The sequence below is a fragment of the Equus caballus genome, chromosome 19 (genome assembly GCF_041296265.1).
Source record: "Equus caballus isolate H_3958 breed thoroughbred chromosome 19, TB-T2T, whole genome shotgun sequence".
Taxonomy (NCBI): Eukaryota; Metazoa; Chordata; class Mammalia; order Perissodactyla; family Equidae; genus Equus; species Equus caballus.
Window position 1 is genome coordinate 28491230 of NC_091702.1, and position 26501 is coordinate 28517730.

A 26501-nucleotide genomic window follows, 5' to 3' on the forward strand; every position below is an offset into this window, starting at 1 on the left:
TCTGGCCCCTACAATAAGTCCCCTACACCCACATACCCCACTCACAGCTCACAGCCTGCCTCTCAGGAACCTAGAGGGTTGATGTGAATTGCAATCCCAATGTGTCCATTCAGGAACACAGCAGGCTGAGAGAGAAGGAGTGTGGTGGTGAGAGATGCCAGGTTCACGTGTCTTCACTGTGCAGCAGGATCTCTGGTCCCCTAGAGCCTCCCTGAGCTCCTAGCTTACTCCTTCCTCTCAGGGTTGCTGAAGACCACTTCCTGCCCCACAAAACATCAGCCATGCGTCAACTGTCAAGCCCACCATGGGCCAGAGGCTTTGGGTACTGAATTCAAATCTGAGCTTTGTAACTTCTTGTAACCTTTTAAACATTCCTTGCCCTGGTTTTCCTCAGTAAAAAGGGAGGAAATAAAACTCAGTGTGAGTTGTATGAGTATGGTGAAACTTAATTAGTGCCCATAAACTGTTGCGAGATCTGTAGATGAAAGGAGATGTTATTGCAAAATGCTGGCATCATGGATTCCTGGCTCCAGAGTCCACATTCATTTTCTTTTCCATTTAACAGATGCTTTACTCAAGGGAAAAAGAACCGTCTCTCCCTGTCACCAGATTGGAAAAACTACTTCCTCATTCTTTTTCACATTCTCTCAATCACTCACCACCTATTACAGCTAAGAATTCTTTTGTAGCTAAAATTCTCCATGTTCATAAGAACTATATCTCTCTTTTCAGATTTAGAGACACACAAATCACTTATAACAATCTAAAAACTATACAACAGCCTACGTTTTTTGTATGTCTCTGTGTATTTGTATGTAGGAGAATAAATAAAGCCCTAACTGAACCATCATCCCAGTATGAGTAGCCTTTGCTGATGCAAGCAACAATTTAAACTGTCAAAAGTAAAGCTATATCTGATCTTACATTCTCTTTGCAAGAAAAAAAACAAACAAGGGAGTATGACCTGTGCCACACACTTACAGAGTCTTAGCTTCTTTTTCCTTCAGTGTGATGACTCTCTCCAGCCATCTTTGCTAAGCAAACACTGACCCTGTGGTCCAGGTTCACGTCAGAGAAACCAGCATCACCTCTCTGCAGATGTTCCTCCTGCTCTGATGAGTAATAAAATGAATGACTAACATTTATCGAGCACTTACCGTGAGACGGGCACTGTTCTAAGGCTTTGCATGTATTAATTCATTCCTAGGGCTTTTGCAAGAGCAGAGAGCTACACTGAGTTATACAAATTCACAGGAGCTACAGAACTGGGGTATCCCGGCAGAGAGACAATTCATTGGATAATTGAAGCAGGAATTAATAGAAATGATAGCTGAAATTGTTAGATAGTTCAACAGCCCTTGACTTATGGTCCTATTTGAAATCCGCCCCTCATATGATTCTAATACAGGTGGTCCTACAGACATACTGTGGAAAACCCCGGGTCACCTTATGGGTTAACTAGGTCTTGGAGGCCTGGCCTTGGGAACCTAACCACTGTTTCTAGTCCCACATCACATGACATCCCTGGAACTCAGCTTATTCCTCTGTGCAATGCGGGGGCTGGAGCAGATGATTTAATGTACTTTCCACCTTTAAGATCCAATAAAGCATATGAAACCATAAGTTTGTTTGCAAGGAAAAGTTAGCTCCTCTCCTGAGTCACAGAATGAAAGAACTCCCCGTCTCAGCTGCCGAGTGGTGGTGCTCACCTCGAAAGAAGAGAACGCAGCCACTCGCTGTCATGGCGCTTCTCCTGGACAAGTAATAGTAGCTTAGGCACCCTGAGCGACCCTGCACCAGGCAGCGTGCTCAGTGCTTTGGGAACATTGCTTCCCTCAGTCACATACCCCGAGGAGGTAGGTACTTCACTCATTCTGCAGAGGAGGCCATGGAGGCCCAGAGCGACTGAGTAACTTGCCGTAAATCACAAAACCACAGCAGTAAGGGGCAGGTCCAGGACTCCAAGCAGATCAGATTCAAAACCCATGCTCTTACTGACAATAATAGTCTGCCCCCTCACTCAGCGGCTTGGGATATGTGTCTTATTCTCAAGATTTGCCCAGGAACACTGGTGGCCAAGTCTTCACAGAGACAGGATGTTCACAGGTTTTGATACATCTGGATGTCTTAATTCCTTTTAGATCACTTTGTGTTCCTGACTTGACCAAGTCTCCATTTCTTGGCCAGTGATATCCGGTCACTAATTTTCACGCAACCTCACAAATTATAGAATAACTCTGTTCACAAAAACTCAAATTATCAGAATTCTCATTTAATCATTTATTTTGTTTTGGTTTGTTTTTTGCTGTTTCTCTTTCTGAGGAGAAAAAGACAAAGGATAGGAAGATGAACGGATACCAGAAACAACTTTTCAAATAAAATTCCAGGAGAGTTCCTGGGTTAGTAGAGAGTCAGATAACTCTCTCGTTTCAGATAAGACAAATTTGTAGTCAGCAGTTTCCCAATGACATGGCAGACACCTTTAAGGTCAGCTCCTCCTGAGCTCAAAATTTTAGCTCCATGAGGTCCCAAATCCGCATCTGTTTTATTCATTACTGGATTGCCAGCTCCTAGAACAGTGCCTCGCATAGATGCTCAGTAACTAGTACCTGAATGATTAAATCAGCTGGACATTACCTCGAAAATTATTCTGTATATGGCATTAAGGACAGCCACTTCCAACAAATTGAGGTAGGCTTGAAAGATTAAAACATTTGACTGTCTCTGTCTAGATCTTCCATTTCTATCTACAGCCTCTCCCCAGTGTGAATTAAAGTTCAAAATGATGGTTGTGAGAACCTGCAAGATTCTTAATCATTCTATTCAACAAGCATTTAGTGAACTTCTCCTAATGTAGAGTTCAATTTCACTCACATATGTCACTACAGTGGTTCTCAAAGGGGACGGTGCCACCCCCTGGTGGGCATTTTGGAAATCAATGGGACGTTTCTTCGTTGTCACCATGATTGGCATGGACAGCCAGATACGGCAGAAAGTCCCACACAACAAAGGATTGCCTTGAGGGCCATGGAACTTTCCATGTCCCGCTGGACATTCACGTAGATGGAAGCCTTATAATGATCTGAGCTAAAAACCTAACTCTATTTTACACATAAACAGGAAATAACCTGTATTTGAGTGTCTTTTGCAGTTTTTCAATATCCATTGAACTTTCCAAAAATGCATCTACTGTGTAAATTGAGAGAAATGTCGTCTTGTTTTGTTCGGAACTTTATCAAAAGTTCTTCACATTTTAGAAAATCACATTATTATCAGCAAAGTTGTACATGGCATTTGAGTTGCCAGTATAATAAAACACTCAAATTGGCGCGTGTTTTCAGCTGTCACATCCACAGTGATTGTCCATAGAGATGTCAGCATTTGTGAACTTCATTGTACTACCGATATAGCCAGGCTCAAGAATTCACATGGAGAATTATATATGTAGCGGTAACTTAACTTTAATCTTTCCTATATAATAGAGTTTGGCCATTATACTATTTTTTAAATGTGGGTAGGTAAGTTCTATCATCTATGAATCTCATTTCAGGATAGTAAAGTATTTGCTCAGAAAGGGGCATTGAGTCCAAACAGACAGAACACTACTGTTCTCCTTGTTAAGAAAGTGGACAATTATGTTGCAGGAATTTCCTTTTTAAGTTTGACTCAACATATTCTTTTCCAGTCTTTTTGATACAGTGGGCCAGCACCTTTCTTGGACCAAATGGGACCTGTCTACTCAAGTGGATTCATAGTTCCATCTCAATTGGCTCATTTGGGGGAATAAGTCAGTTTCAATTCACTGCGCCAAGAGAAAACCACACAATTCCTGCACTGAAAACGTCCAACCTTCTCTGAGTTTCTCAATTCACACTCCGTACATAAGAGGAGGTGAGCTGTGCTTTTCCTCCCCACCCCACCTCCACCGCCCTTTACCATCCTCAGAATGTTGACCTCCCTGGTCTTCTAGGACCTGCCACACAGTTGGCTCAAAATAAAAGGTGTGAATGAATAAATGGCCCTGAAGGTACTTGTGCCAGAAGTAACACATTAAAAAAGAAGAAGCAGGGAAGTGACACAGTAGGGATACTGCCTATATTTTTATCCAGACATGAGGGCTGACATCAATTTGTTTTAACCAAAAAACATGGCTTTCATGCAGCAAATATTGTCTGTATTTGAAACATTTTATGCATTTCCCACCTAACCTCCTTCTTTGCAGAGAAGAGAAAGATATCTTCCGCATCTCCGTCAGCTGCCCTCCTCCCACCGAAATGTCTCTGTTGCCTCCTCCCCCTTTACCTGCCTGTCCTTTCCTTCCCAGAGGAAGGACTCTCCCCCTTTCCCAGAAACACTCTCAGCCTGCACTTTTGCTCCCCTCTCCCTCTGTCCTCTGTAGGATGTTGATCTATCTCCACTTTTATAACTTCAAGCTTCTGCTCTCCCTACAAAAATGTCCAGATCTTCCTTATCTACTTACTCTGCACCAGGCGCTATGCTAAGTGCTGGGTGTGCATGTGCCAGTATAAAACCTTCATTTACTGTTTCATTTGATTTTCCCAACCACCCTGTAAGGCAGCTAATATTAATCCTATGTTACAGGGAGGAATCCAGGGGACTGAAGAAGGTTCCCAAGTGCCCCAGCAAGCCAGCCAGTGGGTAGAGGGGTCAGCGTGCTAGCAGCGCCCCCTGCTGCTGCCCGCCAGAGAACAGCTTACAGTCTGTGGCCTCTGCTCCCCCTTTTCTGTCTCCTTAACCCCTCATGGTCCAATTCCTCTACCCCATCACGGGAAAGTTGCTTTCTTTAAGGTTAATAACCTAATGATCAAATCCATCCTAGCACATCTCACATGTAATAGAAAATTTTAATTATGTGTTTCACATTATTTTGTTTTGAATCCACTGATTAACCCTAGCAGTGGTTCTCAATCTGGGCTATATATGGATTACCCATGGAGATTTTTGCTCATTTACATATTTATTTTGTAAAAGGTATTATGTAACCATGGTTCACCACTTCACAACAAGGAGTCTTCCTCTCGTTTCTGTCGCCCAGCTACCCAGGGCCTCTCCCTGCCCAGAGGCAACCAGGCTTACTGGTTTCCTGTGTATCCAGGAACTTTTTAAAAATACAGACTGTTCTCCAGGAAACACAGATTTCATAGGTCAGTATTTTGAAAAGTGAAGATAATTTTTATTCACTGGCAAAGGTTGAGGATCCCTAAACTCTTTCTAAAGTTTCTGGCCATTTTTGAGTTACCAGGAGCACAAAGCAAATGTTCTCTGCCATTTGGAAAATTAAACTTGACAGTCTCTCTCCCCAGCTGAGAACCTTCAGTGGCTCCCCATACCCAAACCACCACAGAACTGAATGGGTGTCATGTGAAAAAAACATTCCTGTGGTCAAACCCGCTTGAGAAACGCGCTATTGCTATGTCAAACCAAGCAAATTAGCATCGTGCCCCAGTCAGCTTTGTTTAAACATAATAATGATTGTGAAGCCCTTAGTCCAATGTCAGGCTCATGACATGGGCTAAATGAATGTTAACTCTTGTTCTTATTAACCACTCTATCCTACATTCTATAACGCAGTCTCCTTTCTGGGACTTGTCTCACTTATAAACACGTAACAAATCATTGGCAGCCATTTGTGTAATTCCTACTTTCCTCGTTGGCCTGCAAGCCCCGTGAGCACAGGACAGTGTGTCTTGCTCTCCTCTGCATCCACCCTGCCTATCACAGGATGAGGCACAGTGCTCCATAAAAAGATGCCAATGGAACAGTACAGTAATACTGTCTTTGAAATCAATGTTCCCCAAATTTGGTTAACCATGAGATCCTTTTACTGTACAAGAGCAATTATCATCACACAGAACAAGTTTCCTTCAAACACGTTATGGAAAGTGCTGGTCTATAGGTTAAAATCCAAGTGCCTTACACGGCCAGCCGAGACTGCTCTGGTTTGGTCTATGCCCCTCCTGTCCACGCTCTCCTGTCTTTTGTTCTTGCTACTCCCTCCCTGCCCTCCATCCTTTGTCGGACCAGCTCGTATTCATCCCCCAAGACTTCGCCCTACCATGGCCTTCACCTAATCAGACTGTGCTCATCTGCCCTCTCGTCTTGCATTGCCCTTTAGACTATCAGCTCTTCAAAGGCCAGGAGTCTATCTTACTCATCTGTGTCCTCCACTCTCAGCACAATGCCTGCAATGTAATCCACAACTTATAAATCGTTGGTGAATAAACAACTAATTTTCTTTCACAATTAAAACTTCATCTCAGGGATGGCATTACATAAAATTACCAAATGAAGTATCTCTTTGGATCTCAAATCTGTGCTAATACAGTGGGCCAAGGGATGCACAAAATCAAACGGGCAATGAATTGAAAGTGAGTAGAATGAGCCTGAGCCCACTCTCAGGTTGTGCGTCACTACATCTCCATGTGGGCTGGATGAGGTAGGCGCCCTCCCCAGGACAGACAATTTTCTGATTAATGAGGCTTACCTCATAAGAGCCAGTGACTATAGCTCAGTTTAGATGAAAACAGCGTTGTTCAAGAGCTGAGAATGTCAGAAGCATGACTCTGGAGTTCTCCCAAGTGGGTCAGGACACATAACTCTTTAGACATCTATCCTCAGCTTGTGAATAGGAGCATGTGAATAGGAGGATGTGAATAGGAGGATGGCTCAGATGAACTTTACTTGCCACAATAATGATGACGTGAGCTCTTTTGCAGATGAATGGTCAAAGTTTCAAAGGCTTCTTTCTTCAGTGACATGGTTTTTGGATAAATGGCTATTAATCAGTTAATTTTATTATTGCATCACTAACTCAGACTTATCTCTTGCACAACAGATTCATACACCCAGTTTGCTAATGCACTCACCAACTTGTACATTCCCACACAAATAATTGTGGAATTGAATTGTAACTCTGTGTTAGACACCAGAAAGACAAACCCTACAGAATTCCTGCTGGCAAAAAGCTCACAGTCTATCTGGGGAGAAAGATAGGTAAACAAACAAGTATCCAGTGCTATGTGACAGGTGGGTAATTCAAGTTTGGAGAGAGGGGCTCTGGAGCAAAGAAGAAGGGACGCCTAGTACTGCTCCGGGGGTCAGGGCAAGGGAAAGTTTTTGAGAGGATAAGTCTGAGGTGACTCTAGCAGTTTGCTTCACAGACTAGGTACACAGTTCTGGCAGAGGGAGCAGACGGCTCCAAGTGGACAGCCCTCCAAGTCAGCCTGCACAAAATGCATTGCATCTTCTCCCTCTGGTGTAGACTAGACATGGTGTGGTCTCAGCCATCAAGAATCATGCAGCAATGTTCCATAAATAGTCTATTGAGCACCTACTTTGTAGCAGGCATTGTTCTAGACCTTCAAATATAGCAGTCAGCATAATGGGGGAGGTCCCCGCCTCCTAGGAGCTTTTATTCCAGCGAGAAAACAGACAAGAAACAAGGACTCAAAAAAACTAAGTCCAAATATAATAGTGTGATGAGGAAAGAGAATGGGGTGATGATATAGAAAGAGATGGTAAGAGGGCAGGCAACACTGAATAGGAACATGGCATCTAAGCAGGAACCTGAATGGCAAGGAAAAGCCAACCGAGCCAGGGAGCAGAGTACTGCAGGCAGGTACAGCCAGTACAAAGGCTCCAGGGTGGGAAAAATTTGGTCAGCAGGGGGAACAAAAATAGACCTGACAATGGGAGAGACACTCAAGTCGGGGAGGAAGCAGGTTCTAAAAGTCTTGGAAGAGGCAAGCCCAGGGGCCCTGGTCATGTACATAGTCAAGCAGAGCAACACTCCGGGGCATCCAAGCTGTGGCCAATATTCAAGAGTCAGGATGATAGCTCATCACTGGGGGGATATTTATCCGAGTGAGGTATGGTTCCAATCAACATGCCAGAAAGCCAGACAGAAGGGGATGGCCAGAGCTGAGTAGAATACCAGGGCTCAGCCGTTGGACCAGTCCTCAAGGCAGCACTGAAGTGTTAGGACTAAGGAGGGGAAACTGAGGCAGGAAAGGAGGCTTACTGTGTGCTGCAACTCAGCCCACCCAAGCCCCAAGACTCTGTCCCAGGGTCACCAAGCCCCAGGTCCAAGCTGGCAGCAAAGGAACCTGAGTCCTGGAGGAACTCTGAGAGAAGACCTAAAGCCTAGACCACCAGACCACCATAAAAGCTAGATCCAGCTATAACACTGGGTCCCAGGGCTGGAAGAAGGAGCCCACCGGATAGCAGACGGCGTAGGAAAAGGGGGTGGTTATCGTGGGGTCTCATCAGGAGAGGCTCAAGAACTGAAGTGGGAGGGGGGATGTACCTGAGAGGCTGGGAATCATCTCTGCCCGTGAGCTTTATCTTAATTAATGGCAGCAGCAGCCACCCCATCAGTCACCCAAGCTGGTTGGCTGAGTCATCTCCTGTCCTTCACCACCCCCTCCACCTCCACCCCCTGTCCGTGAGTCACTGGAGTCTGTTGGAACTCCTCTGAACCATCTCTTCAATCTGTGCCTGCTCCCGGTCACACTGGAACTGCTTCCACCGAGCCTTCTTTCTCTCTCGCAGGGCAGAGTGGGAGATGCAAGGACTCGAGTCAGACAGCCTAGGTTATGGCCGTGCTGGCTCCTCTGGTTAGAGTTGCACAGTGTGCGGTTAGTCATTTAATGTCTCTGTACCTTGGTTTCCTCACCTGGAGAATGAGAATAGTTACAAACTTCACGGAGTTGTTATAAGGGTCAGTGGAAGAACTTTGTAAAATCAAAAACACTCTATAAAGATAGATATTTGTAACCAGGGTAAACTTAAGTTTTCTTAGCTCTCACAGTGTCACAGAGAAAAGAAAACAAATCCAACCTCAGAAGGTTTAAACAATAAATGTAAAATTTATTGAAATCTCTTAATATTTTTGATTTTAGCTAACCAACTTCTACCACCCCTGCTGCCAGTGGCCCACCTTCCTTATGACACCACCCCTCCTTCACTATCAGTTCTCATCCTATGTCTCCGTCTCCAGAGGTGACACAGGTGACTCAGGCGTGGCCAATTAGAGCATCACATTCCCTTGGTCAGGTGTGTGATTCCGGGCTGGGCATGTGACTGAATGACAGCCAATTAGACATAAACGAACTTTTTCTGGGGTTCGTACCTGCCATTTCCATCACAAGGATGAGCACTCGTCCCACATTATCCAGTTCATGTGTACCATCCTCCTGGTCACAGGGACTAGTTCAGAGATGAACACATGGCTCAGGCAGAGCAAATGAGTCTTCTCTGAGGGTAATGTTGGGACAGTGGAAGGGAAACCTATTTTCACTCAGGGTTGCTAAGCTAGAGAATATGGGCCTAGGGCCATTGTCACCTATCTTGCCTACCACCTGCAAGGAATCTGCCTGTAGAACAGACAAGGAGAAACAAAAAGGTAGAGAGAGGAAAGTTGCCTGGATGATAATGTTTGAACTCCTAGATCCAGCTGTGCCTGAAGCTAATCCACTCCTGGCTGCACTTCCTTGTATATTACACGAGTCAATAAACTCACTTTTTGCTGAAGCTAGATGGAGCTGAGCTTCCCTCATTTGTCTCTGAAAAAGAGTCAATTTCTAAGCCATTTAGATAAAAGGAAGTTTTACAAAAATATTAAATTTAATCAAATTCAATAAAATCAAATTTGTTCTTTATAACAATTAGTCATAAATTGAAGCCAATAACTATCTACCAAGTATTGGCAAAGTTAAATTATCAGACATCCATTATTTTGGCAGCACGGAAACAGCCCTCTGTTTAAGAACATGTTACACCATAGTTCTTTCCAGAGCACACAATTAGGTGCCTGGCTTTGCAGCCACACGGGCAAAAATGATCAGCAACATCATGGATTACCCCATCTAGTTCATCCAAGCTGAAATATCTACGCTATATTTCCCTGCCAAGTTAAAAAAAAAAAAAAGAAGCTACAAAGGAAACCCCAGAAATCATAATCCTGGACTGGATTCCAAGCACCAAATGCAAAGATTTATTTACCCTTTTCCAAATTGTGTTCTATAGCACGGCCTGTCAACTCTTGCTAACTCTTTATTAATAAGTTCAGCTTATTTCCATTTGCTCCTCAGGAAGAGAATTATAGCAGCTTTATTTTGCTTACCTATATGTGCCCTGCTATGCTTCCCTTTTGGGTGGGGTAACTGACATGGGTGGGGTCAGGGGTCAAGTGGAAGACGACAGCACAAGTTGCCTGGGAAATTTGAGGGGAAACCATCTTCTCATGTCCTAACAATTGGTACAGCATCTCTCTCCATCTTCTCCATGGAATGTTTTCTGTCCTCTGGGAAGCCAAGGACTTGTTGAGCCTCTTGCCTCGACATGAATTCTGTTATTACAGGAAACATTTTTAAAATATATGAATGGATTTTCCTCTTTTGCATCGCCACATGTGTCTTCCTCCTTCTTGTCAGGCGGAGAGACAAACAGCTCTCTGGGGCACTAGGCAGACAGAAGGGGGATAGGATTTTTACAACAGGAATGTCAGGAAAAAACAGACAATATTCAGTCTCTGACATCCAAATATGTGAATGTGGGGTCTGCGGCAGCACACTAGATTTTGAAAGCCAGGCTCTGTCAGGAGAAAAGGATTTTCTAATTGCCTCTGTGTTCCTTTTCAACAATCAAGAAGCAGATCAGGTGAACTTAGGTCTAGGCAGCTCAGTTTCTTCAAAATCACACAGAGGATGTGGCTTCTTTTCCCCTAGAACACGAGCCTTGCAGAGTGAGGGGAGAGAATCTGGAGGAAGCGAAAACCCCAAAGGCCACCCAAGCCCGACCCCTGGGGAGTGCTCAGTCACTGTTTCTCCACCTGAACTGGGAAAACTCAGAGGAGAGGGCACAGCTAGGGGGCTTTCTCATCCTGGTACCATTAGCATTCTAGCCTAAATTTCTCCTCAGTGAAATGTGAATTCAAGAAATCAGAAGAATCCAAGACAAATAATCCACCCACAGCCTCACTCCTCAGCTCCATGTTCCAAATTAGAAAAATGGATGGAATTCATCCCCCCTTTGTTTACATACTGTGTATCTGCTTCTGGTTGATTTTGCCGCAGCTGTGACCCAAACTCAATGCTATTATATTCTGAAGATATAAACTTGGTTTCTTTTCCAGAGCCATGTCCGTGACATTGAAAATGAGTCCAGAAGGTCAGTGAGTTGTTTCTCAGCATCAAAAGTGGGTCGAGCATGGACCAAACCAGCCCTCCAGGCCCAGCCACTGCAGCAGGCAGACCCCCAGCTCCCCCCATGTGTAAGCACTTTTCTAGAAGTTTTGCTGGATGCACAAGAAACATCAATAACATAAACCCTTTAAACCTGAAGCACTTTCCTGGATGGAAGGTGGGGGGAACCTCATCATAATAGGATAATTAACTAGATGAAAAGGTCCACAGATTAGGAAAATGGGTCAAACTAAAATAAATGGGGGGCCGGCCTTGTCGCCAAGTGGTTAAGTTCTGGCGCTCTGTTTCCGCGGCCCAGGGTTTCACCAGTTCGAATCCTGGGCGCAGACATGGCACTGCTCATCAAGCCATGCTGAGGTGGCGTCCCATATGCCACAACTAGAAGGACCCACAACTAAAAATACACAACTATGTGCCAGGGGGCTTTGAGGAAAAAAAGGAAAAATAAAATCTTTAAAAAAAAATTAAAATAAATGGGGGGCTGGCCCACTGGTTTAGTGGTTAGTGTGCTCTGCTTCGGTGGTCTAGGGTTCGCGAGTTCAGATCTCAGGCACAGACCTATGAACCACTTATCAAGCCACGCTGTGGCAGGCATCCCACATATAAAGTAGAGGAAGATGGGCACAGATGTTAGCTCAGAGCCAGTCTTTCTCAGCAAAAAGAGGAGGATTGGCGGCAGATGTTAGCTCAGGGCTAATCTTACTCAAAATAAATAAATAAATAAAATGGTAAAGCCAGTGTCATTCATTCAAAAAACATTTGGTGAGCACCTCCCACGCGCGTACCAGATGGCAGGATAAAAGATGTACAAGGCCAATCTGCTACCCACCCATGCCACCCTACCCTCAGGTAGAGCCGCCGCAGAGGGGCTGCTCAGGCTGTGCACTGCACACCTCCAGGAGGCACCATGCACACCACCTACCATGTGAATGGTGCCCCTGGGAGTCCGCAACACTGCCAGAGGTGTTCCTGCTGGTGAGAGAGCTATAAAGGAATAGTTATGCCTGACAGGTGCAGGAAGAAAGGTATGTGTGAGGGGTCGTGGGAACCTGATCAAGTAATGAAACGGCTCTATCCATCCTGCTTGACATCCACAGCTTCCCCCAGGTCATGGAGCAGCAGGCCCGGGGCTCAGCTGCTCTGGCATTTCTGCATGCCGCATTCCTGTGCATCAGGAAGCGCTTTTGGGAAGCAATTAATACGAGATCAAAGGAGGATCGCTTGGCTTCCAGATCCGCCCCCAAAGCACAGATCCTGGGCAGTAAAGAAGTGTGGCGCTGACCTTCGATGCTCCACAGCCCATGGAGCAGGTGACTCCAGAGTCCACAAGGGCTGATGATTATTCCTCTTGCCTTTTCTTCCTAGGAATTTGCAGTTGATTGGCTGGCGTCGAGGAGTAAATCCAACAGGCGATTAAATGCGTTTTTTCAATCCCTTCGGTGATTTCTCCATTTTCTAAAGGGGAAACTTTAGTACCGAGTTCATCTGAGGTGTTTGAGCATCTCTACTCTTGCCAAGGGGGCTGAGGCCATCAATGACCTCAGTTGCGGTAGTTAACTCTCATGGGATACACAGAAGAATCCCACCTCAACCTCCCACAGGGCAGCATAACTGAAAATGGTACCCTCCGAGATAAGGTCATATTTAGAGTTATAGGTCACAAGTGAGGATATTTTCTTTCTTGATTTATATTCTAATTCTTTGCTTTAAGCATCAAAGTAAATAGATTACACAGATAACAAAGAAATAAAATAACCAGAACGGAAATCAGGCAAGAGATGAAAAGGTGCTCAAAAAACCTAGTTTTGTGTTTTTGTTAAATTATAATAATTGAGTAATAACTAAAGAAATAGTACGAGAACAAAATAATAGTAACTATCATTTCTTGAGCCCTCACCATGTCGCAGACACTGTACATCACCTCAGTCAATCCTTACAACCATCCTCTGAGGTAGGCGGTATTAGATGCAACCATCAGATGAGGAAATTAAGGCTCAGAGAGGTTAAGTAACTTCCCAAGAATACACAGTAGTAAGTATCACTACTAACATTCAAATCCAGGTTTTGCTGACCCCAACACTTATTCTCCTCATCACTATGAATAATCGATATTGATTAAATAAAACTTACAATGAATAAATATTGATTAAATAAACCTATAATATGCCATCAGTCTGTCACATTTAACACTCCAGATTGCCCTATTTCCTAAAGGAAGTGTTCTGTAGATCCCTTGCCTTTTTTATTTTTCATCATTCTGTCTGGGGACCTCTGTCGGGAGTTAGGGTGGAGGGGAGGACAAGAAGAACCTACACAAAGTAAGACGACACCGGCACCTGCCATGAAGCGTTTTTTCTCACCTGCCTCCTAGGAACCTCCGTGGTCCACAGTGATCCCCAGGGAGGGAGAGGCACACGTTTTCTTTCCCAAACAGTCTGAATTATGTCTCTCAACATTCCTACATCCTCAAAGCAGGAAGCTTCAAAAGCCTGATATATAAGGAAATAGAAAGACTGTCAGGGCAAAAAGGAAAGAGAAAAAGGAGAGCGAGATATGAGTGTGCACAGCCAGAAACTGGGCACCAGAATCACAAAAATCAAAGCTGACTATAGCTGATTCCTGTTAACAGAGCGCACGTGTCTCATGAGCGCTACACCTCTTCTCGCCTTGGCTCTTTATAAGAACCACTGCTTATGCTAAAACCCTCAGGTCCTGGTTTCCCCTTTTGGTTCTCACTCACAGGTATTAAAAATTACAATCATGGGGCCTGGCCCAGTGGCTGGTGGTTAAGTTCGTGGGTTCCCTTTTGGTGACCCAGTGTTCACAGGTTCGGATCCTGAGTGTGGACCTACACACTGCTCATCGAGCCATGCTGTGGTGGTGTCCCACATACAAAATAGAGGAAGACTGGCACAGATGTTAGCTCAGCCACAATCTTCCTCAAGCAAAAAGAGGAAGATTGGCAACAGATGTTAGCTCAGGGCCAATCTTCCTCACACACACACGCACACACAAAATTATCATCAGAGAGATGAGAAGATTAGGGAGAATTATTTCAACATGGTTACAGGCACTGTGCTTGGCACCTTATGTATACTATTTCATTTAACTCTTATGACAGGTCTGTCAGGTAGATGTGTTTCTCTCTGTTCCTCAGATGAGGAAACTGAGGCCCAGTGAGGTTAAGTAACTTGACCAAAATCACACAGCTAGCAAGTGGGGCTTATAACTCACATTCTCTACTTTGAAATTCATGCTCCATGCCACTCAAAGCAGAACTTTCACAATAGCTACCTAGAACAACAGGCTTCATTGTTGGAAGATGTGATTGAGATCATCCAGCCATCACTATCTGGTAGACTTCAATGTCAGCCATGTATGTAATTCAAATTTTTCTAGTAGCCACATTTAAAGAAGTTAAAAAGGAGATGGGTGAAATTAATTTTAATAATACATTTTAGGGGCTGGCCCCATGGCCGAGTGGTTAAGTTCACAGGCTCCGCTTCAGCAGCCCGGGGTTTCACCATTTCAGATCCTGGGTGTGGACATGGCACCACTCGTCAGGCCATGCTGAGGGGGGGTCCCACACAGCAGAGCCAGAAGGACCTACAACTGGGATACACAACTATGTACTGGGGAGCTTTGGGAGACAGAAAAAGGAAAAAAAAAATGAAGATTGGCAACAGATGCTAGCTCAGGTGCCAATATTCAAAAAAAAAAAAACCATTTTATTTAACCCAATATATCCAAAATATTATCATTTCAACATGTAACCAATGCAAAAAAAAAACTATTAATGAGATATTTTCATCTTTTTCATCCTGTCTTTGAAATACGGAGTAAATTTTACATTTCCAACACATCTCAATAAGGATGCTAAATTTTCAATGGTTAAAGTGAAATGTAATGTAGCCTAGCAAGGTTATCAACTTATGTTTAAATGAAAAATATTTACACTGCTTCAGTTTCCTAATTTAAATTCAAATTCATTAAAATTCAATTAAATTAAAAATTCAGTTCCTCCTCAATGGCTTTAGCCACCTTTCAAGAGTTCAATAGCCACGCGTGGCTGGTGGCTACTATTTGGGACAGTGTAGATCTAGTCCAAAGCCCTAGACTTACCAAGAAACGCAAGCCCAGAGAGGTTCAGGGACTTGCTCAGGATTGTTGCCAGGTGTAGCTGAGCCAGAACTAACCCAAGCTTCCTAACACTGACCTTTCTACGTCATGGGTAGTGAGGCACTGTTGAACTGATGGCCTGCTGTGGTTGATTGGCTGGCACTTTTTAGGTCATCCCTCAAACTAACCACATTCCCATCCCAGCCCTTTCCATCCTTTACGAGTTCACCATGGTGATCCCGCGTCCTCACCATGATTCACTCTAAACCTCAGCCACTGAGTGCCCTGAAGTCAGGTCCCACACAGCCCTGTTCATAAAGAAAGCTGGAAGTATGAATAAAGATTTTTTTTTTTTAAATATGACCTAACGACTTGAAGTTAGTCACTTTTACGCTATTTATTTTCAGGGACAATTTAATATTACATGCCTGGAATTTTTAAGCATACCTCCATCCTTCAACAGGAAGAATATAGTCAATTCTCTTGCTAACATTATTTATGGGTAGAAAAATGAGATGCTAAGAAGTTGGGTAATTTACCTAAGATTATATAAGGATTCTGAAGGAGACTTCAGGTTGAAACACTTTCTACTCCTGCTCTGGGTCTCTAAGTTACAGCACTTTTCTTAAATTACTCGCATTTTCTAAGCAGAGGATGAGGTCTGGATTTAAAGTAGAAAAGAATGATGTGTAATAGCCCAATAATTGAGATTTTTATCATCCAAACGAAAACCAAGGTAATATTTTTAATCCAAGATACCACACATATTAATAACAATGTAATGCACCAATAATACCAAGGGCAACAGACACAGCGCTGTCTATAGAGACTAACTTATCATGTTGATTTGTGAGGAGTCCTTAGCAATATGACATTCACCAGGAACGATGCTGTGAAGGTTTAGGTAGCTCTGAAATTGACTTATGTCTTACCACGTGTCTTAGATCTCATCTTTGGAGACAAAAGTAGAACTGTATATCACTCTCAACCGATGTAGCCACAGAATCCTAAGAAAGCCAGAAAGAATCATCATTCCCCAGGAAGCAGCTATAGTGATGGAGAGCTGGAGTTTTCCTAGTGAATCAGGGACTCATACATTGAACCTTGGAGAAAACAAGGGAATGAATAATAGGGAGAAATAAGGTGCCGCATAAAAATGCCTTGGACAAAATAAAACCAGAAAAAGAATGCAACTTTTTCTCTTCTGGGTTTTGGTTTTATGATCAAGTTGTTCCTCTGCTGATGTGTGACACATAAAAATCTGCCTATTGGAAGCAGCCACATAGTGTTCTCATTCAGCTCTCCTTCTGCCACAGGTTAGGCCTTCAAACATCCAAAGATAGCAATCCTGTCTCCTCTTCAAAGACGACTTCTCCAGCTTAATTATCCTCAGTTCCTGCAAGTCTCCTTTTAGGATTGAGTCACACATTCAACCAACATGACTGAGTCCTATCGTATCCCAAGTGGTGTGCACTGAGAACACAAAGACGAATAGGATCTGCCCCACCTGTGCCCTTCCCCCCTCAGTGTTTATTTCCAACAGGCAAAAAATGCTGCAAAGGATGTGGTGATTTGCAATGAATTAAATTACAATTCCAGATAAACTGTGTTGAAATGATGTTTACCCTTTGCATACTTTTTTGAGGACCTTCTGTATACAGAGCCTATATTACGCATTTCTTTTGTTGTTGTTCTTCTGTATTTTTTTTTTTTTGAGGAAGATTAGCCCTTAGCTAACTACTGCCAATCTTCCCTTTGCTGAGGAAGACTGTCCCTGAGCTAACATCCATGCCCATCTTCCTCTATTTTATATGTGGGATGCCTACCACAGCATGGCTTTTTGCCAAGCGGTGCCATGTCTGCACCCAGGGATCCGAACCCGTGAACCCCGGGCCATCAAGAAGTGGAACGTGCGAACTTAACCACTGTGCCACCTGGCTGGCCCCTCTTTTTTTTTTTAATTGAGGTAATATTCATTTAAAATATAATATGAATTTTGGTGTACATTATTATATTTCAATTTCAGTGTAGATTACATCATGCTCATCACCCAAAGACTAATTATAATCCGTCACCACACACATGTTCCTAATCACTCCTTTTGCCCTCCTCCCTCCCCCCTTCCCCTCAGATAACCAAAATCCATTCTCTGTTGTTGTTTCTATCTCCTATTTATGAATGAGATCATGTGGTATTTGACTTTCTCTCTCTGACTTAATTCACTTAGCATAATACCCTCAAGGTCCATCCATGTCATCACAAATGGCAAGATTTCATCCTTTTTTATGACTGAGTAGTATTCCTTTGTGTGAATATGTATATGTGTATATATATATATACACACATACCACATCTTTATCCATTCATCCCTTAATGGGCACCTAGGTTGCTTCCAACCCTTGGCTATTGTGAATAATGCTGCCATGAACATAGGGTTGCACACATCCTTACAGATTTATGTCTTTGGATAAATAGCCAGCAGTGGAATAGCTGAATCATATGGTAGTTCTATTCTTAATTTTTTGAGGAATCTCCATACTGTTTTCCATAGTGGCTGCACCACTTTGCACTCCCACCAGCAGTGTATGAGAGTTCCCTTCTCTCCACATCCTTTCCAACACTTCTTGTTTCCTGTCTTGTTAATTGTAGCCATTCTAACCAGAGTGAGGTGATATCTCATTGTAGTTTTGATTTGCATTTCCCTGATAGTTAATGATATTGAACACCCTTTCCATGTGACTTTTGGCCATCTGTATATCTTCTTTGGAGAAATGTCTGTTCAGATCTTTTGCCCATTTTTTTAATTGGATTGTTAGTTTTTTTGTTGTTTAAATGTATGAGTCCTTTATATATTTTGGAAATTACCTCCTTATCAGATATATGGTTTGCAAATATCTTCTCCCAGTTATTAGGTTGTCTTTTCATTTCGTTGATGGTTTCCTTTGCTGTGCAGAAGCTTTTTAGTTTGATGTAGTCTCATTCATTTATTTTTTCTATTGTTTCCCTTGCCTGGTCAGACACGGTGCTTGAAAATATGTTAAGACCAATGTGGAAGAGTGTATTAGGCATTTCTAAGTCAGAGGATCCTTAAGAAATAGAATAGGGGAAAAGGAGTTTTGCTCATTAGTTATTTAAATGCACTGTCTTCTAAAGGGCAGAAATTTTGCATCTTTTTCCATGGAAAGTCATAAACATGGGCAAATTGAAGTAGTGAGTGTGTGTGTGCGTGTGTTCACATGATAATAGGCATTGTCTTTGTTTCCTTGTATTATTAGGCTATTAACTTTCAATACCCATCAGTGTCAAAAAATCATTTGTTCATTCACTTATTCAATAAATAAGCACCAGGCACTGCTGGAGGCTCTGGAAAAACAATGTGAATACAAGAGACCCACATCCCTACCTTTTTGAAGCTTATCAAATGCTGTAATGGCATTTGTGTTTGAGAAATAACGCTCTGCAAAATTCTACCCAGCTCAACCATTATTAAAAAACAACAACAAAAACTCTTAATAAGATTAATCCTCTAAGTAGAAAAATGTTGAAATGGAGAAATTACCAGTCATTATATTGCAGAGTCAGCCCAGCGGCTCTTTTAAAATGATGTTTAAGATGTACAGAAATGCTCCAGCAGCTTATTTATTAGAAACTGCAATTAACTTTCTCCTACTTTCCTCTCTATCCTCCACTTTATCTTTACCTTATTTGTCTTATTTAAGGGGAGGGAGGACACATTCCTCCAGGGGATTGTTTCAGAGAACCTCTTCCTATTTGCCTCATTTCCGAGTAAACATTAGTTTCCAGATGAACTAATGGGTCTAATGGGAATTTAAGTGTCTTCAACGCCCTGATTAAAGCGGAGTCACCAGTTTAGGGGATTGATTAGACCATGCTCTGCTCTCTGCTTCTAGGTAATAAGTAACTGGAGCCCTTCCCCAAGCAGGGGACATCCTTTGATGTCCTCCGTTAAATGATCTCCTGATGGCAGGGGGAGGTTCCTTCCTGTGCCCTCCCTTGATGGCACTTACTCAAGTTTTACCAAGAGCTGCTTGCCCAGACTCAAGGGCAGAAAACTCATGAACTGCCTGGAGGTGCCACTGAAAAAGAGAACTGACTGAAAACAACCCTCTCCCCCATAACTTAAACTGCATGCGGCAGCTTTCTAAAAGGTTGGACATGACCACAGAACTCCGCTCTCTATCAACATCCACCTATTTTTTACTCATGAAAAGAAAGGCCAAATTTATTGAGAAAAAAAGCCTACAAACCAATTTAAAAAATGAGTAAGACTGAACAGATGCTTCATAAAACAGGAAATCCAAATTGCCAGTGAAGTGGTGCTAAATCTCATTAGTCATCATGGAAATGCAAATTCCAACCACAATGATTTATACTATACCAGCACCAGAATTGCCACAGAAAAAAAGAAAAAGAAAATATCAGTGTTGATAAAGATGCAAAGCCACTGGAACTCTCATACATTGCTAGTGAGGTCGTCAACTGGTACAACCACTTTGGAAAACAACTTGGTAGTGTCCAGTGAAGATGCAGATATACACACCCTGTGATGTAGCAATTATGTTCCTGGGCCTATATCCTAGAAAAACGTGTGTACATATGAACCAAAATACACACATGAAAATGTACATAGGAAGCAATCCATTTCCAATAGAATAGATAAAAAATTGAAGTATATTTCTGCAGGAATATCACTCAGCAACAAAATTAATGAATTTCAACTACATGCAACCATATGGGTGACGTGCAACAAAATGTTGAGCAAAGAGAAAAAAGCAAGATACGAAAGAATATATACAATTATATAAAATTCTAAAACGGGCAAAAACAACACAATATTGGTTAAGGATATTGCACACATTGCACACATATGTGGTATAACCATAAAGAAAAGCAAGAAAATGATTAACATAAGAGAAGAATGACTGTTACCTCTGGGGAGACGATAGAGTTGAGACCAGAAATTGATGCATAGATTAGGATGAAGTGTCACACTGTTTCATTTCTTAACCTGAGTACCAGTTATGTCATAAATATTTATTAAGGTGTACAAATAAGTTGATGCATGTTTCTGAACAAATGTGTAATATTTTACAACAAAAATGTTTTAAAAGTTGGGGGGAGCGAGCTAAATAACACCATCGATCATCTCCATCAGCCTTTCACATAGATCGTTTATTTTGATGTTTCTTATTTGGAATACCATTTCTCTCTGAGAAGTGCTTTCTTTGAGAAGAAATAAGAATTTTAGAGGTGATTTTTACCTAATAGATTCCCTCTACATGAATAGAAAAGCAGAAGAAAAGAGGGCTTAGCATAACGAAAAAAAGAATGAATTCTACCACTGTGAACCTAAACATTCTAATGCTAATTTCACTGCAAGATCTGTGGCATATAAATCCCTGTGTTCTCTGAGTGTCCATCACTCAGCAGTAAGGAAAAATACTAATTGCCTTCCCTCACTGATGTGGGGAGGGAACACTCGCATGTGAAGCAGGCAGATTATATAAAGCTTCATTCAAATCTTATACGAAAACAAACAAGCAAAGTGACCTCAGAAAAAAGGAAACCACGCAGGAAAAAAATATGCAAACAAAATCTCACTGCTGAAAAATTTATTCCTCACTTCTATCAGGGACTCCAATAAACCATCACTCACTCATTCACTCAAAAAACACTTATTGAGCCTCTACTCCTGTTAGGCATTGTGGGAACTGAATAAGACACGGGTGCTGTCCTGGAAGGGCTTGTACTTGAGTAAAGAAGAGAACATCTGTACGCACTTCTCTCCTTAGCTCTCACTTACTGAAATTTAATCAAGTGCCAAACACTACATGCTAAATCATGAATCATTAGTATCTCATTTAATCCTCATAAACAGTCCTTTCAGGAGAATTGCAGATGTGGAAATAGACTCAGAAAGATTAAGTCATTTACCCAAGGGAAAACATCCTGTAATCTAGAGTCTGGACTTGTCTATCTGACCCCAAAGACCACGCTCTTTACACATGGTACAGTGCTTCTCCGTTTCCAGAACACAAGAGAGGATAAGCTAAATGCATAACATACAAACCAGATATTGAAGGTTGTTTGCTTCCTTAATGCTACAATTTGTTACTACAGCAAGTATTACTTAAGTAATTTTTAATGGGAAAAAAACTGTAATGCTTGGGGATGTTGGGCAAACGTCAGTTTATATTTCCTTAACCTGCGACATAAGTTTCCACAATCTTAATTTAGGAATATTTAGAGTGGGGAGATAAATTCAACCAAAACCATTCTTGAATTCTCAAGTTTTCATAAAAGATAAAATTTGGGACCTTAAAATTGCAGACTTGAGGGGCCAGCCTGGTGGCGTAGCGGTTAAGTTTGCACATTCTGCTTCTCGGGGGGCCCAGGGTTCACTGGTTCGGATCCCGGGTGCAGACATGGCACCACTTAGCATGCCATGCTGTGGTAGGCGTCCCACATAAAAAAAAGTAGAGGAAGATGGGCACCGATGTTAGCTCAGGGCCAGGATTCCTCAGCAAAAAGAGAAGGACTGGCAGTAGTTAGCTCAGGGCTAATCTTCCTCAAAAAATAAAATAAAATAAAATAAAAAGAATTTAAAAAAAGAATTAATTAAAAAAATTGCAGACTTGACATACTTCAAGTTTTCTGTCTGATTCCTGACTAGGGTTTTGTATTCCTGCTTCCCCTCTTATATTTCTAATTTCGAAACTAACCCGTGTCATTAGGACAAACAATTAGGTGCCTCTTGTACTTTAAGAACACCACCTGGATAGCACCCTTCAAGCCCTGAGCGAAGGAAGAGGAGGTCACTCCAGGAGACACACCAAGGGGCCGTCCGCCTGTTCCTTTCTCATGCCTGGGAGCTGCCCACAGCCTCCTCTGACCAGGCGCACGGGGCCACGGCCTGAGCCCTGCAGCAGATGTTGTGGGAGAACTCCCAGCTCACGAGTGGTCTCTGTGTGCCTGCCGTCCCACTCACTCGAAAAAGGGGGAGCTTTTACTAGCTGACATCTGGAATCTTGTCTCACTCACCCCCAGCTTTCTCTCACCCCAGATGTGTTCTGGTTGGGGCAACCTGACCTTGCTGGTCAGATGCTAGATACACGCTATCCAACAACAGCTGAATATTCTCACAAACAGCACAAGCAAAATGAAAAATACAATGTACTTCCAACTCTTCCCCTCCTCCCAAAAAGGTCATTTTGACCATTTTTCTCACATAGTTTGCAAGAATTAAGAAGAGAGGATGAGGGGCCGGCCCGCTGGCGCAGCGGTTAAGTGCGCACATTCCACTTTGGCGGCCAGGGGTTCACTGGTTTGGATCCCGGGTGTGGACATGGCACTGCTTGGCAAGCCATGCTGTGGTAGGCGTCCCACATATAAAGTAGAGGAAGATGGGCACAGATGTTAGCTCAGGGCCAGTCTTCCTCAGCAAAAAGAGGAGGATTGGCAGCAGACGTTAGCTCAGGGCTAATCTTCCTCAAAAAGAAAAGAAAAAGAAGAGAGACTGAAAGCAATTAAATGGAGGCACCTGGGGAATAAGAAGGTTGGGCAGAGTCAGGGTTTCCCCCAAATTCTATCAGAGCTGAGCATTGAGAAGACTGAGGAAAAATATGAGGGAATTGAGAGGGCAGAGCTGGGCTTTTGAAGATTAGGTATGGCAAGTAGAAGGGGGCAGGTGGGGCATTACAATAAGAAAGAAGAGGGCAAGGCCCGTTGGAGAAACCTTGAGAAGTCCAGCTTGGCTGTCACTATGTACAGGGAGGAGAATAAAAGGAGATATGACAAAAGTTTGAACAAAGGAGAAGCCCTAATGGTAGGCAGTTGTGAAAACCAGGTAAGGCCCTCAAAAAACTCACAAGGTCATTTTTTTAAGTGTAAATCCAAAGGCTTTTAGTATATTTAGAGTTGGGTATCTATCACTATATTCAATTTCAGAACATTTTCATTACCCTTAAAAGAAACCCCACACTTCTAACCATCACCCCCTCAATATCCTTCCCCCTCCAGCCCTAGACAACCACTAATATACTTTCTGTTTCTATAGCTTTGCCTATTTTGGACATTTCATATGAATGAAATGATACAATATATGGTCATTTGGAACTGGGGTCTTTCACTTAGCCTAGTGTTTTCAAAGTTCATCCATGTAGTAGCATGTATAGGCACGTCATTTCTTTTTACTGATGAATCACATTCCATTGTGTGGTTGTGCCACATTCTATTTACTCATCAGCTGATGGACATTTGGATTGTTTCCACATTTTGACTATTACTAATAATGCTGCTCTGAACACTTGCGTACAACTTTTTGTGCAGATGCAGGTCTTCAAGTCTCTTGGGTCTATACACCCAGGAGTAGAATTGCTGGGTCATATGGCTCCATGTTTAACTTTTTGAGGAACTGCCAGACCATTTTCTAAAGCTATTGCACTGTTTTACATTCCCGGCAGCAATGTGTAAGTGTTCGAATTTCTCCATATCCTTACCAACACTTGGCATTATCTGTCTTTTTGATCACAGCCGTTCTGGTGGGTGTGATGTGGTATCTCATTGTGGTTTTGATTTGCATTTCCCTGATGACTAATGATGTCGAGCATCTTATCATGTGCTTATTGGCCGTGGTCTATCTTCTTTGGAGAAATGCCTCGTCCTTTGCCCATTTTAAATTGGGGGCTGGCCGTGTTGCCGAGTGGTTGGGTTGGGTTTGCACACTCCGCTTCGGTGGCCAGGGGTTTCACCGGTTCAAATCCTGGGCCTGGACATGGCACTGCTTGTCGGGCCATGCTGAGGCAGCATCCTGCATGCCGCAGCTGGAGGGACCCACAACTAAAAATACAGGACTATGTACCAGGGGGCTTTGGGAGAAAAAGGGAAAAAAAAAGAAAAAGAAATAAATTGGGTTCTTTTTATTATTAAATTGTAATGGTTCCTTATACAGTCTAGATACAAGTCTCTTATCAGAGGTGAATTTGCAAAAATTTTCTTCCAATCTGTCAGAAATGGAGTGTCCTTTGAGGCACAAACATTTTTAATTTTAATAATGCTCAATTTATCTATTCTTTATTTTATTCCTTGTGCTGTTGGTGTTATATCTAAGAAACCATTATCTAATCCAAGGTGACAAAGTTCACACTTATGTTTTCTCCTAAGAATTTAGTAATTTTAGATCTTACTTTTAAGTCTTTGATCCATTTTGAGTAAATTTTTGTACACAGTGTGAAGAGGAAGAAGTTCATTTTTAACCTTTAATGTTTTAAACTTATCAAGATGGGTTTTAGAAAGATTAACCTTTCAGAAATATGAAGGATGGATTAGGTGCAGAAGCTACTGTAGAAGTCCAAATATGTGGTAAGGAAATTAAACTCCTGGAGGCAAGGGGCCTAAGGCATCAATATATATTTTTTTAAAGCTCACAGATGATTTTCTTTTTTTCCTGAGGAAGACCTGCCCTGAGCTAACATTTGCACCAATCTTCCTCTATTTTGCATGTGGGTCACCACCACAGCATGGCCTCAGACGAATGATGTAGGTCCACGCCCAGGAACTGAACCTGGGCCACTGAAGCAGAGTGTGCTCAACTTAACTACTAGGCTGCAGGGCCAGCCCAACTCACAGGTGATTCTCATGTGCAGTCAGCTTTTAGAGGAAGAGGTGGGAAAAGACATTGCAGAATAATGAATGACAAGCAAATAAAAGAGGTTCCTTCTATGAGGCTGTGTCTAAGCATGGTTAGTTCTGGGGTTGTTCTGGTCTAGACAGACTATAAACACAGGAAAAAGAAGAGGTGCGGCAGGACCTCTTAGAGGAGGGCTGGAAATGCCCATTGGTGAGTAAGCACAGGCTGCTAAAATTTTAGAAAAAGTACCTCAGAATTTAATAAGTTTGAGTCCCTATTTTAAATTCCCTACAAAGCAGGTAATTTTCTCTTTAGTAATAAGTAAAAGTGCTCATGTTTTGGACACTCTTTTTGTTTCATAAACTTACAGGTGACCATCTCCACATGTTCCCATTCTCTCACCACTCTAAGTGATTCTCATCTTGGGGGACCTGGTCACGGAAATTCGCCTAACGAGACAAGACGTTTAATTCGGAAGTTCAATCGCAAAGGAAAGAACTGTCTTTTGGGAAATGCTTTCTCCATTCAAAAGCAGGAGACTAATTATAAGAAAACACCTTAGCAGATTGAACTGAGGCATTAACATATTGGGTTAATTAGCATTTACAGCCTGAGGAAGCTCAAAGAAATTCCAGCTGACCTTTCTGAACTAGGTTAACCAAGCATAGACTTTAATCCTAGGAAGTCCAATTTAAAGGTTGCTCAGAACACACTGTAGACTGAGTGATCCTCAACCCTAGCCTCTCATTAGAATACTTGTTGAGTTGAATTTATTTTCTTTTTAATGCTCATGCCCTGGCCCTTATCCCAGAGTTCCTTGATGAGACATATCGGGGGTGGTTCCCAGGTGTCTGTATTTTTAGAAAGTTCCACAGGTGATTCCTATGCTAATCAGGATTTAGAATCAGAGAACTGAACTGGAATGAAGAAATCTGGTTCTAACCTAAGTCTTCTATAACAAGCTACTTTAATCTTGAGCAATTCTCTGAAATCTATCTGAGCCTCATTGAGGTTCCTCATTAAGAAAAGAGGGACAATAATGACCATAACTACCTCCTCCTATTCCATGTGAGAGAAAAAACTGACATTTTAGATTCTATAAAAGTGCCCCAAAATGTATCATATAAACACTGAGTTATTGTTATCAAATCCATTGACCACCTGATTTTACTCAACAGCTTACCAGCAGTAGACTCACTTGGCCTCTCCCTTCTTGAAATAGTCTTCTCGTACCTTCTATGATGGACACTCCTCTGGTTCTCTCCTGCCTCCTCTCCCATCTTCTTTTCCGGTTTCCCCTGCTCTGTTGCAGTTCTAAATGTTGGGTCATCCGGGGCTCAGTCTTGGTTCCCTTCATTTTCTCTATATATTCTCTCCTTTGGTGATCCCATCCAATTTCATGAGATCTATGGTTTAAAATAAGCATCTCTGTAGTCATGACTCCCAAATTTATGTCTCTAGCCCTCATGTTTATTAGCCATCTAAGTGCCTACCTGACCTCTCCATTT

General features: G+C 42.5%; 1 protein-coding gene across 1 annotated transcript in view; it reads right to left on the bottom strand.

The window, feature by feature from the left end:
* The window catches only part of KCNMB3 (potassium calcium-activated channel subfamily M regulatory beta subunit 3), a 64415-nt gene that overhangs the window by 15575 nt on the left and 22339 nt on the right, over positions 1-26501 (bottom strand). Inside the window, 3 exon segments of the mRNA XM_070243283.1 lie at positions 12508-12608; positions 13586-13714; positions 26192-26399. Coding sequence (XP_070099384.1) covers positions 12508-12608; positions 13586-13714; positions 26192-26399 — 438 coding nt within the window.